The sequence below is a fragment of the Aptenodytes forsteri genome, unplaced genomic scaffold (assembly GCF_000699145.1).
Source record: "Aptenodytes forsteri isolate BGI_AS27 unplaced genomic scaffold, ASM69914v1 Scaffold172, whole genome shotgun sequence".
NCBI classification, from domain to species: domain Eukaryota; kingdom Metazoa; phylum Chordata; class Aves; order Sphenisciformes; family Spheniscidae; genus Aptenodytes; species Aptenodytes forsteri.
This window is the reverse complement of record NW_008795018.1, coordinates 11,987,777-12,000,566: the sequence shown is the minus strand read 5'-3', so window position 1 is coordinate 12,000,566 and position 12,790 is coordinate 11,987,777. Positions and strand designations below refer to the sequence as shown.

The following is a 12,790-nucleotide window of genomic DNA, read 5'->3' as shown; positions in this document are numbered from 1 at the left end:
GCTAATCGTTATCTGGCACTTCACCGAATCGTGGCGTGGTTGTTTGCTGGCCTTTTGGGAGCTTTCTGCTGCAAGGAAAGAGGAAGCTGTGTTACTAGGATCTGAACTAGACTAGCAATCTACTTTCCTTTGGATTAATGAGTGTTAAAATAGGAATATGTAGCTGCTGGAAGAAGGAAGTTATTAATTTTAGGGTCAGTGCCTGAGTGTAGCATGAGTTTTAACGGCCAGCACCTCTCCTAATTGCAGAAAATTGCTTACTTGAAGATCTGATGTCGGGTGTTATTTGAAAGCAGATGAATGTGCATCCTTAATTTTCCCCTGGGAAGGTCATAGTGTCTCTGAGGTGAATAACAAACACTGTCAGTGTATGGTCAGCAGATTCTTTCTTCACTGAGACTGCAGAGAAGAGTGAACCGCCGCCATCACTGACTCTCGTGGCTGTTCTTTTGCTTTGCTTATTTCCCCCCTTCATTGTGAATATCGGTTAATGTGTTTTTCTTCTCTTTTGTGTTTACTCAGCAGCTGGTGCCTCTCTGGGCAGGGACAAACTATCTTAAAAGATAGAAGTGGGGACGGATTTTACTTGCATTGCTAACATCTCTGCCTTCTCATTTTTTAGTATCTTTGCCACACTACCTACCCAGACAGACTGCAGGGAAACTCGGATTGACAAGGGCAAAAAGGATTGCATGCTTGTTGGCGAGGAGCTGTAGCAGTTAGGGCAAGATACCCCTAATTCAGGATTTTGCTATAATTATCCAACTTAAGCATCAAGATGAAGATTAAGTCATAAACTGACCACTATCATAGTGATTCATTTGTTTTAATTGACCCTGGGGGCATTCTGATTTTTTTTTTTTTGGTAGGATGTTATTACATTTTTAGCTCCCCAAATCAATAGACTTCTTATTAAAGATCTGTATATTCTGTATTGCTCTTGGAAGTCACCAGTAAGGCTGAGCGGTTTCATGAAGGAGAACTTACTGAACCGACGAAACGGACAACCGTGTGCCACGGGCATTGGCAGAAAATTTGCCTTGCATTGTTCTAACCACAGCATGAACAGTGGCTGTGCGCCTTGTGGAGGCAAAAATGTTGAACTTTCCTCTGCTGTAGCATTAGACTGCCTTTGGATATTGTGTGTGTGTGTGTTGCAGGCCTGTGTCACAGGCATTGTCACCGGGCTGACCTTGTCTCATGGGAGATGATATTTAGCCTAATTTTCTCCCAGACTCTACACTGGGCAGGTTCAGTTTTAGAGCAGAAGGGGGTAAATGATGGCTCACACTGATGGCTGGCATATGTTAGAAGAGCAGTCTTATTTCCTCTTCACCTTAACACTAAACAATTCCCCAGTAGCTGACAAAGGCCAGTGTGGAGGTTTGATTTGCTGAGAGGGGCAATTATTGCCTGCTTTTGAGAGAGCAGAGAGGGGCTCTAATAGCTACAGGAAGCCAATAGTTCTTCACAAAACACCCTTGATGCTCTGGACTGAACTGTTGTTGGTAAAGGTGCTAATTTCAGCTCTTGGGGGAAGTCTTAATTTTCATATGGGACCAGAATATATTTAGGAAAAAATGAAGATTTTTTTTTCAGCTCCTGTCTCACTGCTACAGATACCAATAGAGAAGAGAGACAACCCCAGTCCTTCAGTGAGTGTTTCCAGGAGCAGAGTAAAAGAAGATAGATGTGATGATTATGTTTAGTCTTTTGGTGGTCTTAGATCTCCCATATACTGCGATTCTTCCTGTAGTACAGTGTATTTTATTACAGCTGTAAAGGAGCTTTAGTACAGGTCAAAACCAACAGGATTTCAGCCTCAGCACTACAGGCAGGCAATGACGGTAAACAGCTTGTCCAAAATTACATGTGCTCTAAAGAAAACATTGACCTGTGGAGTCCCTTCAGTTGTCCTGACTCTCAGTACAGAACCAGTCCCAGACTTCGCAGCTTTAAGTGCTTCTCTTTTCACAGGTTTTGTGAACTGTTGAAAACGAGTCTCCCAAAAGTACAATATACAATTTGCACCCTCCCCACCATGTGTCACATGTTACTGGCATGTTTTATCCCCTTGAGACACTGTTAAGGAGTGCTAAGCAATCACTCTTCCCAGAGCCATCCAGTGCTAGTGCCATCTGGTTTCACTGCATCACCTCTTATTTCCTTGCTGAGATTATAACAATCCTCAGAACTCATTCAGGAGTATCCTGACAGCAGGATTTCTTACACTGAAGAGTTCTCTTAAAAAAAACCACCACCACACCACTAGTGCATCAAGTACTTGAAAAAAAGTATTTTTGTTTAAACCCCTTACATTTTATTAACTGGTTTGAGGTGACTTACATTATGTTGATAGGAACGTAAGTCCATGTGTAAAAAATATCCCCCAGATGTTAGCGTGTAGAAATAAATGTTTTGTAGTGGTAAGAATCGGTCCCCGAGACTGGGAAGATCAGAGTTATATTTCTGTCTCCACCAGAATTACTGTGAACTTCAGTAGTTCAATGAGTTGAATTGATTTGATTAAATAGAATAGAATAGAATTTGTGTGTCTGAATTATGTTTTTCCTAGGCAAGAATTTGGAGCTGTTTTTCTTATATTTTTCTTTTTTCTAGATCTGCATGCATAAAAATTTGTTCATGGATTTATTATGGAATAAATTAATTTGGAGGTACTATCATGAGGCATTTATTTGATGCTCATTAAGAAGATCAAAACACACTTTTGAGCCACAGACTTGGATTCTTAGTATGAAAAAATGTTCCTCCTGGTTACAAAGACATGGTTTTGCAAACTAATGGAGCCTGAGATTCTACTTCTGGTACATATTAACTACATTTTCTGAGAACAAACCAATTTGTCTAATTACTCCAAATTCCTTCCGCAGCTAGAACTCTGTACAACTCCCTACTGATAGTCTTTTCAGTATTACTCCCATATTCATGTGTTTACTCCAGTTATATCTTTTATAGGAATACTCCTGCAAGAGTTCTGTTTCGAGAGTATTTTATTACTCATAAGCTTTTAGCTCATCCATATAGTTTGATTGTTAGTTTTGTTATTAGCTTACTGGAGTCTCTCTTTCTTTACTTTTTATTCATATATTCCGTAAGGACCTGAAAGCCTTAAGCAGTACTGTGATCCTGTAGTGGGGGGCATCCTACAGACTGAAAGAAAGAAAAAATCAAATGAAGAGAGCTTAAAGCAACTAAGATACAGGAAGTAAGTAGGTGTAAAAAAGGAGAATAAAATAGAGAAAATGAGCCAAGGTTTCAGGAAAAACAAAGTAAGATGTAGTCTGTCTAAAATCCCATGTAACTTAGGATGCTGGTGGCTAAAATGCGTGTGAGTGCAAAGCAGAAACTCAAACCATCTCCTTTTCACTTGTACTCCGAGTCCCAAATGCTTGATGGTCCTGAGAAATGCTGGTCCAAGGGTGGTGGGTTGTACATCTTCCGCCAGACACCCAGCTGTAGCCTGGTATGGAGGGTCAGCCCCAGAGCTTCTCGTGGCCACGAGCCAGTTAAACATCAGCACAGCCTGTCGAACATTACCTGCATGGCACCAGTAGCGTTTTCCTGCAGACATCTTAGTAGGGAGGTGCCGATGGTGGGTAGCACGATGGTCACTCTGCAGGTCAGTTTGGTGAAGGCGTTCTGTATCTGCACCAGATGCACAGAGAAAAAGACACCGAGGTGGATAGGCAGTGGAGGTGGCTGCTGTCACTGCAGGAAGTGGAAGGAAGAAGTGGTATGTAGAAGAGAGGAAATAACGAGATTGAAAGAAATTGGAAAAAAAATAAAGTGTAACACTTTTAACGGAAGATATGCCACAGGGATTCTCCTCGCAGAGTGAAGCAACAAGCCTGCCAAATAGTGTCATACTCGTAGTCTGTCAGATCAGGTGTTGCATTTCTCTGTAGCGCTGCTGCTGCTGCTGTTGCTGGTCACGGCAGCTGCGAGCTGCCCCCAGGTGCGCTGCACGGAGTGCTTTGGGGTCCAACAGCAGCACGGCATGCATGAATGCTCCGGAGAAGATTTTGAGGAGGAACTAATGATTTCCAGTGACCAGGTTGAGATCAGGTTTCTTTCCCTGTGAGCAGTCACACTCTGACAAACTCCTATACTCTCTGAAGGAGAGCACCTCAAAACAGAGGCACCCATACTTTGTAGTTAATTTCAAAAATAGTTTTCATGCCTTGTAGAAAACAGAACAGGATTTTCTGATCAAAACACAAAACTACCAACATATTCTATTGCCTTTTGCCTGATTGTGATTAATTTTTTTTCATATTTGAAAAATAAAATCCAAGAGCATTTAATGTCAGATGTCTAAAATGACTGTACTATGCATCATGCAAGTACTGTACTCTGTACTATGCAAGCAGTAATTGTAATGCCTTTCCCTCCCTGCAGTAAATGGACAGAAATATTCACATGGCTGCATACATTAGGCTAGGTAGATTATTCATACATTTGCTGGTAGCAAATAGAAATAGTAAAGTGTTGCTATTAAAAAAAAAAAAAAGGCGCTGAAAATCTTCTTCATAGACCTTTAACCAACAGTAGTGCAGTAATACGACATAGCTGAATTTGGCAAGGCACTATTAGCTAAGTTCCTCTGCAGGGTAGAGTGGCAGTGAGAATTTAAGGGAATTTTGAATTGTTTTCCTAATTTTGCATACATACTGAATACATTCAGTGCACGTGCAGTAGGGCTTACATCTCTATGGGTGTGACTTCTGTGAAACTAAGGGGGGATTTTTTGAGTAAGGTCTGCTGGATTTGATGTGAAAGGTGTGTATTTTATTTGCAGAAGAGACAAATACTAATTTTCATTGGATTCCTTTACTGCTTAGTTATACTTAAAGTTTCCATTAGTTTTGGAGCACTAGTGAGCACTTCTGAGCACTTCTGAATTGTTCTCTTTTTTAATCAAGTATTATTATTATTTGATAAGCATAGCTTTCTCCTCAGAAGTAGGAAATTGCCTTACCCTCAGAACAGAGTTCATCTTGCCCAATGTAGCCATGTGCAGACCAGGTGATGAGTCTAAGCCCCTTATTTCCAACTCTTTTCCTAGTCAGTGAAGAAAGATGAGCACTTCTGGAGTCATTTGTCTCTGAAATCTGTCTCAGGATGCTAGGGATTTCACACTGAAAATATCTCCATTCTGTAGAGAGAGTTAAAATGATGATGTTTATCTAGGTACCAAACCATGGCTAAAAGGAGATGGGATGAACACCCTTGTGAGTGATAGTCAATTCTTGGTGCCATGTCAGTGGGTTGGCAATGTATTTATGAAAAAGCAGTGTTTGGCAGGATGGAGTGTGATTCTGTGGGACGTCCTGTGGATTTACGGTCTCAATTTCCAATTTCAGGGAGGAGAACATTGCTATTATCAGGGAGAAATTCGAGGAAATCCTGTATCATTTGTTGCCTTGTCAACATGCCATGGATTACAGTAAGTCTGCTGTTTTGGTTTTACTGGCCTTTGCTTATTAGTCTTTTAAGCAAAATAAAGCTCTTTATAGTAAAATAAGTGCTATTTATTTTCCTGCTAGTTTGTCACCAATATTAACTACTCAACAATCTTTAGAAAAAAAGGGTTTAATTTGAGCCTTGCAAAAGCCTTGTTTGTTTGTTTTCAGAATTCACTGACAAAGCATGCAAGTTTCTTTTCTTTTTTTTTTTTTAAACTGAGGACATACGACAGTGGCCAGGTATTGTTTTAAGATAATTTATTATAGAGATAGAAGTGTAAAAGTAGCTGAAAACATTCTGTTCTACAAGAATAAAAAATACTGCCAGTATTGACGTGAACCATTTGGAAATTATGTTCTTTTCTTGTTGCTACAATATGTATTTTATCTTTCTTTTCTACTCTTACAAAGGAAAGTGTCAGTTTAGAGTTTCTCTTGTCCTGATCATTTTCTTCACAGAATTGCTGGCCTTAAGCTGTGTGCGTGGGATAATACCTTTGATATAGTAAAATCTTGGAAAATCTGGAAGAAAGGATATAAAATTGTGCAATAATAATTTTTTTTAAAGTACATAATTTTAGTGATAATATAATTAAAGCGTCTGTTATCTGAAGGTTACACAGAGCTGTGTGTTAATTGTACCGCTTTTGGACCTGTCTACTTTTGGCACTATTGAAAGATGCTTGTCAGGTTTTCAGAGCAACCAAGTAACTTCAGTGTCTGTTGAATCTGGGAATTATGGAATCTCAGCGCTTTTGATACTGAGATTAGCTTGAAAAGTCATGGCAGCAAGCAAGCCTGTGTGGAGATTACCTGAGCTTTGCCTTTTTCTGAGGAAGCAGGGCTTAGCTGATGGAAATCTTCAGCTTATTGTCTGTCTCCAACTATTCTGTAGTTTTGGTATCAGCCATATAAGTACACATATTTAAGTAGTGTCTTTCTTTTATATTTGTACGTCCTTTGTTAGGAAGGGGGAGAATGCATGCAGAAGGCTTGTCATCCTTGCACTTGTCTGATTTACAGCTGTATTTCTCTCTTTTATGATCAAGGTTGAGCAGCTCAAGAAACCTGAGCCCAGTTTCAGTATGGACAGTGAGCCTAAAAATAGTAGCATCCTAATACATCCTGAGCCACTGCATGGCTTCCATTAGCAGTGATCCATTAGGTCTTGGCCCCTGCTAACTCCTAGGAGAAAAAGCAGAAAGGAAGGAGAGCCTGCGCATGCCCTTTCCTGCCCTCCTTTTGTGGGTTTGTTCTTAAGACTGACCCTCCTGCTGCTCTGTATTCTTAAATTGCCTGATATTCAAATCGTTCCTTTCTAACACAGTTATGTGATGAAAGCTGCATTTTTTCCCTGTATAATTCAGCTCTCCCTTGAGAGGTATCTTTTTTTTCCTTTCTCTTATACAACAAAGTTTCAGCAGAGTTATCCTTCACACAAAATGCAATATGAAGCTTACTATAGCAGGCTGGTAATTCCAACATCCAGTATGAGAAAGTAATGTTTTCCTGAGCTGTATTAAACTCACATTCTCTGACACTGCATTTCCATCATTACAGCTAGCTCCTCCACAGTCGATTTTAAATGCTAAATAATTGCTAGAAACTCACACCAGCAATCAGAGCTCCTTAGCTCCAACCATAGTTTGGAGCGTCTTGCTGGAATAAGGGAATCTGGGGAGAGTCTAATCTTCTAATAAGGTCTGCAGGGCAGGAGCTTTGCTTTCATGAATTTTAGGAAGTGCATAAGACAGAACAGATGCCTTTACTAGAATAACAAGCTTCATATTCCCAAAGTTCATGCTAATCTCCTCTCTTACTTGTTAGTACCCCTCAATCTTGGCCAGTAACAGCAGAATTTTTCATACATGTGAGAAAATGTTGTGGTTTTTTAATCATAAATTATGAGTTCTTCTGTTGGTAATGTCTATGTTGCAGTCTTCCTTTTATTAGTTAAATTAATCAGATGACTGGCTGACAGAATACTTAAAATTACGAATGTCTTCTCTTCTTAATGACTTTTCTAATGAAAAATGTGTCTCTGCAACCTTAACTCAGAGTGAGCCATTTTGTTTGGATTTTTTTTTTTGTTTTCTGTGGGATATGCAGTAACCACAGTTTGCTATGAGTTAACACAAAAAACTTTGAATGCAAAACACACTGGTTGCTGGGATATAAATAAGCTATAGTCAGGCACGACTTGCAGTCCTGTCTTGCGAGTTGCACGGACACCAGGTTGGTCTATGATTTTGCTGCCCACTGGTGGTGAATATAAAAACTGCTGTTATTACTGCAAATCGGACTTTCACGACTACAAATTTGTTTGTTTGAAGAATATACATAATCAAAATTCAGGTTTTTGAAATGGCCCGTGTGTTGCTATTGCTTTCTCTCTAACACATCCGTGAGCGTGTGATTTGTTCACAGAGCACTGGACTATCGAAGTTAGTTGGAAAAGAGCCATGAACGCTTTGAGTGGGCAAGTCAGATCTGTAGGTCAGCCGTGACTTATTGTTCTTGTCACTGTTGAGTGACTTGATCAGAGGTCAGTGCTGCTGGGTGCAACAGTCGCATGAGAAGCTGTTTGCTGATAGCGCTTCATCTTGGCAGACTGTGCTTAGGTAAAATTTCAATTAGAGGGAAGGAAGTTTTGCCTGATTAAGAGCTGCAGGATGTCCCCGAATCTTGTCTTATTCCCAGGCAAAGAAGCTTCAGCAGGTGCTAGAATATTTATCTTAAGCTGTGTAGACAGTATTTATTTTTAAAGAATAGGCACCGGTAATTTGAAAGGTGAAACAGCTTTATACTGTAGATATAGTCATGATCACACTTGATGTATGTTATACAATCAGTAACCCAAGCTGCTTCTGTGAATGGTACATGGTTAACCCCATAAGTGAATGATATTAAGAGAAGTATGCTCATCAATAGCTGTAGTGGTTTACAGGCTTGATATATGCTTATATTTCTTAGTAGTCAGGAAAAGAATGACAGTATTTTACTGACTGCATCTGGTCCTGTGCAGAACCAAAATCAGTTTTGCTGATTAAAAAAAAAAAGCTGCATAAGAAAAAAGAAAAGTGTCTGGTTTTGTTGTTTATAATTCTGGTGGGTTTTTTTTGATGCCTAAAAGTTTGCTAAAGAGTAATCTAAATAAATAAATAATCTTGCTTTCATGCTGCTGTTGTGTACTATGTGCCAAGTTTGAACTTACAGCTCATATTTATGGCCAAGTTTAAAGCCCTTGGTAGTGGCACTTTGAAAGGGACATGCTGATACAGCCTAATCCCAACCATGCGTGTATGCCACTGCAATAAAGGCAAAATTATTACAAAAAAAACGCTGATTTGATTGAAGATCAGGGTGGTAGTGATACAAGAAATGCCCTTTGGCTTTATGCTCTTACAGAGTAATGTCTGTATCAACACTTTCTTTTAAGGTGCAATTTGACCACGCTTGTGCATCCTGCATTATGTTAAAGACTGAACCTCAGTACACTCTTTACCTAAGTAGATGTGAGGTAACTCTTAATAGAAAACATCCCTGCAGGAATGGACCTCATCTTTGCTGTACATTCGAGTGGTAATGCAAAAGAATCTGGTGTTATTGTCACAGACTGTCTTCATCCATTTAGAGAGCCTTAGCAGTTCAGTTTGTTCTTCATTTAGAGTTGAACTGTGTGTTGGAATTTAATATGGAAAATTGGTGATTGTGTGTAGGCAAGGAAGGTGACAGATTTTCTGAGATACATAGCAGTGTGCTTATCGTGAATGACCTTCAAATTTCTGTGGGTTTTATGCCATTAAGAAAGAGACCACGAGTACTTGGCCAGAACCATGGGTATGGCAGAAGGCTTGCTCCTTTGTATCTCTCCTCACCACAACCCATTGGAAGCCTGTCTGATGGGGTTTCCTATCTCCTTATCATGAACATCATATAATGTCCATATTGATGTGATAATGCATATAGCCATTAGCTTCATAGAAATATAAACTTAAACTAACTCAATTTAAAAAGAAAAGACCATCTGTCATAATTATTATTGCCGAAATTCCCAAAAGAGCCCTCTGCCCAAAAGAGCCCATACTGCCCTTTGTACTTGGTACTATATGAAATTACTGAGGAAAGAGTTAACCAAAACCATTAAAACCTAAGGATCAATTCAATTCAACAATATTTTTATTTGGGGGAAAGCTGTGCACATGTTCCAAATACGCGTGTTCCTAAAGACAGGTCCCTTATTTATCTGTTGCAGGTAGATCTCTCTTGCATGGGAGTGGGGGCTCTGAACTGGATTTTCACTTGGCTAAATTAGCCAATTTTTGTGGTGTTTATATGTGTTGTAGAGAAGCTTTGGGGAAGAAAGAAGAGTCTATATCACCATGGGAGAGAATATCTTTCTTTCTGAAGCGAAGAAACAAAAGATTGACTCAGAATTAGGTTCAGTTCCTGAAACCATTTTTAACTGCTTCCTTTTCTAAATATTTACATTTTTAAAATATATGAATTTCTTAAACTTACTTCCATGTTGCACTAGTACTTGTTTATTAAATCAGTATTTACATTTCCTGCTTTTGACAGTGGGATGTTCTATGATGGAAATCATACTTACCTTATTGAGCCAGATGAAAACTACACTTCAGATGTAAGTAGAACTTATAGTAGTCCTGCTGTGTAGTTTGTTGAATACAGACATTCATGGGTACAGGGTAGGCGTAAGGCTCTGGGACCAAAGGGTCATCCCCTCATTGCCAATTCATTTACCTCATATGTGAGTCCTCATCATCACAGACAAAAGTAGACCTCCAAAAATTAGGCAGTGGTATGTGTATATGTGTGTACTCTGTAACACTTGGATGTAGAGCAGTGCAGTTCCAGAGGGTGTTCAGGGTCTCTTGGAGCCAGCAGGAGAAGTCTGCGAGTGCCCTGTCCCCTTCTCTGGAACTTCCTGCTCTGGATTTATTACATCCCTCTCCTCCTCATTCAGCCTCAACTCCAGTTCAACAGCTCCTATGACTCTCATTGATGTTTCCTGGGCAGCTCTCTTAAGCCTAGCTCTAAGAGTGCTCAGCCACTCTGTTGGATGTACTCAGATATTTCAAATAAAAGTTCATTAACTGAGGCATTAGCGATCACATCACAGTTGGGAAAAGGAGAAGAGTGTAGAGTAACGGTGCTTTGCAACTTGCATGTTCACTAGTGTAGGTGTTGGATAACAAGGACCTTTGGAACTGTCTATTTAATGCTCATAAGATGGATTAGTTTATCCAGGTTTAATACATGCAATTATTTACTATTTCAGGATGACTTCCATTTCCACTCTGTTTACAAATCCAAGTTGTTTGAGTTTCCTTCGGATGACCTGCCATCTGGTATGACTTTTTAATATTCATGACTTACTGACTTGTTTTAGTCTAAGGCCAAATTTGTTAATTGTATTTGATAGATAATCTTCTGATAGGATATTGTTTATTTGTATAGCTCTTCTTTTTCCCAATTAAATAAAAAAGCACTGGAAAAAAAAAAGAATCTGAAACACTGAAAGCACTGGAAAAGAACCTGAAGCGCTGAAAGAACCCTGAATCCAATGAATCAAACCTCTCCTAGACCTTCACATTGTGATGTATATTTCTCTTAACAAGTCATGCAGTCTATGGACTGCATTATATGCTAGTAGTTGTAGAAAGGAAAGAACTGAGGTAGCCTAAAGACGATGAAAATAAACCCCACATTGCCAGTGGTTGATAACTCTTCACGGATTTTTCCTATTTTCAGATACAGGGTGAGTACCGTGGTGTGAGCATAAGCCTTGGAGACAAGAACTTGCCAAATGCCGTTGCTGTTCAGTGACTCTCATCTCCAGTCCGTTCAGCATCTTTCACAGTACTGGCTGTAGTGCGGGTCATGCATTTCAGTACAGATGAATTTGGAGGCAGAAGTGATTTCAAGTGCTTGTAGTGATGAATCCCCACAAACGGTTTATATTGTGTGTGGAGGGAGAAGAGGTTTTTAAAAAAATGAGTTTTCATCTGAGAAGTTGGCTTCTTAATTGAAGCTAAAATTGCAGTATTTATGGCATATCCCCATTCTGTCAAGGATTTGCCAGTTTTACAGATGCATTTTCCTACTCTACAAAATATATCCTAGATAAATAAAACTGTCCTTCATAGACACTGTCATTTTGATAGAAACCACCTCTAGACTAATTTATTCAAGAGAGTTACAGATGGCCAGTCAACTTGTTACAAACTATTTGTCCTATGTTAACAGTTGGATCTGGGATCTTTCGGTGCTGGGTACTGCACATAGATGGGTCCTTCCCTGGAGCACAGTGTGTGCAGGTTTGCTAGTTGTTAAGCAAAATAGAATCATTCAGAGAGCTAATGAGAAAAAAGAAGGGAAATTGCTAGAATTGGGTCATCTTAATTTCAGTTCTGAAGAAGGAATCTTTCTGAGTCTAAACAAAACAGTATCCCAGCTTGGTGCCTCATGTCCGCTGCTGCTGATTGCCCCAGCAAGGTAGAGGAGGTTTTGGGATGGAGGGGCAGCACAAAAGGCTCATGCAGCGCAAGACGTCGACATCTGTATCACGAAGCTTCCTATGTACATGCACCTTAGACGCGTACCATGGTTACTCCCTGTACTTGTGGAGATGGTAGCGTAATGAGAACAATTTATTGAACATAAGGCCAAGTAATAAAGTGCATCTTTTATCACACTTTCTTGAGGATATGTCATTTGAAAGGTTGGAAATAATGCAACCACTGCTGAGTTTAAAATAAATCTTCTGTCTCAGGTTGTTGAAGTAGGAGACTGCTAGAGCTGGTACTTAGTAGATATCTATCAGCTGTCTCATAAGATTTCCTAATAGTGAAATTCTATGTTTTCAAGATTTTGGTATAAAGTTATTTTTTGCTTTTAAAATTATGAAAAGGAATGCATTGCAAGTATAATCCACCAGTTTCACCTCCACCAAAGCTTCTTGATTTTCAAAAAAACTGTCAAAATAGGGCTTCATAGAGCTGGTACTTAGTAGATATCTATCAGCTGTCTCATAAGATTTCCTAATAGTGAAATTCTATGTTTTCAAGATTTTGGTATAAAGTTATTTTTTGCTTTTAAAATTATGAAAAGGAATGCATTGCAAGTATAATCCACCAGTTTCACCTCCACCAAAGCTTCTTGATTTTCAAAAAAACTGTCAAAATAGGGCTTCAGGTTTGTTTTTTCTTTTTTTTTTTTTTTTAAAAAAAACCAGAAGGGCGTGGACTTTTTTTTCGAAAATGCTGGGAAATCTTTAGCAT

At 39.3% G+C, this 12,790-nt stretch overlaps 1 protein-coding gene across 1 annotated transcript in view; it reads left to right on the top strand.

The window, feature by feature from the left end:
- The window catches only part of ADAM22 (ADAM metallopeptidase domain 22), a 123,184-nt gene that overhangs the window by 56,579 nt on the left and 53,815 nt on the right, over nucleotides 1–12,790 (top strand). Inside the window, exons 5-7 of the mRNA XM_019471096.1 lie at nucleotides 5,385–5,467; nucleotides 10,068–10,131; nucleotides 10,789–10,858. Of these exons, the coding sequence (XP_019326641.1) occupies nucleotides 5,385–5,467; nucleotides 10,068–10,131; nucleotides 10,789–10,858 (217 nt within the window). The remainder of the gene's footprint in view (nucleotides 1–5,384; nucleotides 5,468–10,067; nucleotides 10,132–10,788; nucleotides 10,859–12,790) is intronic.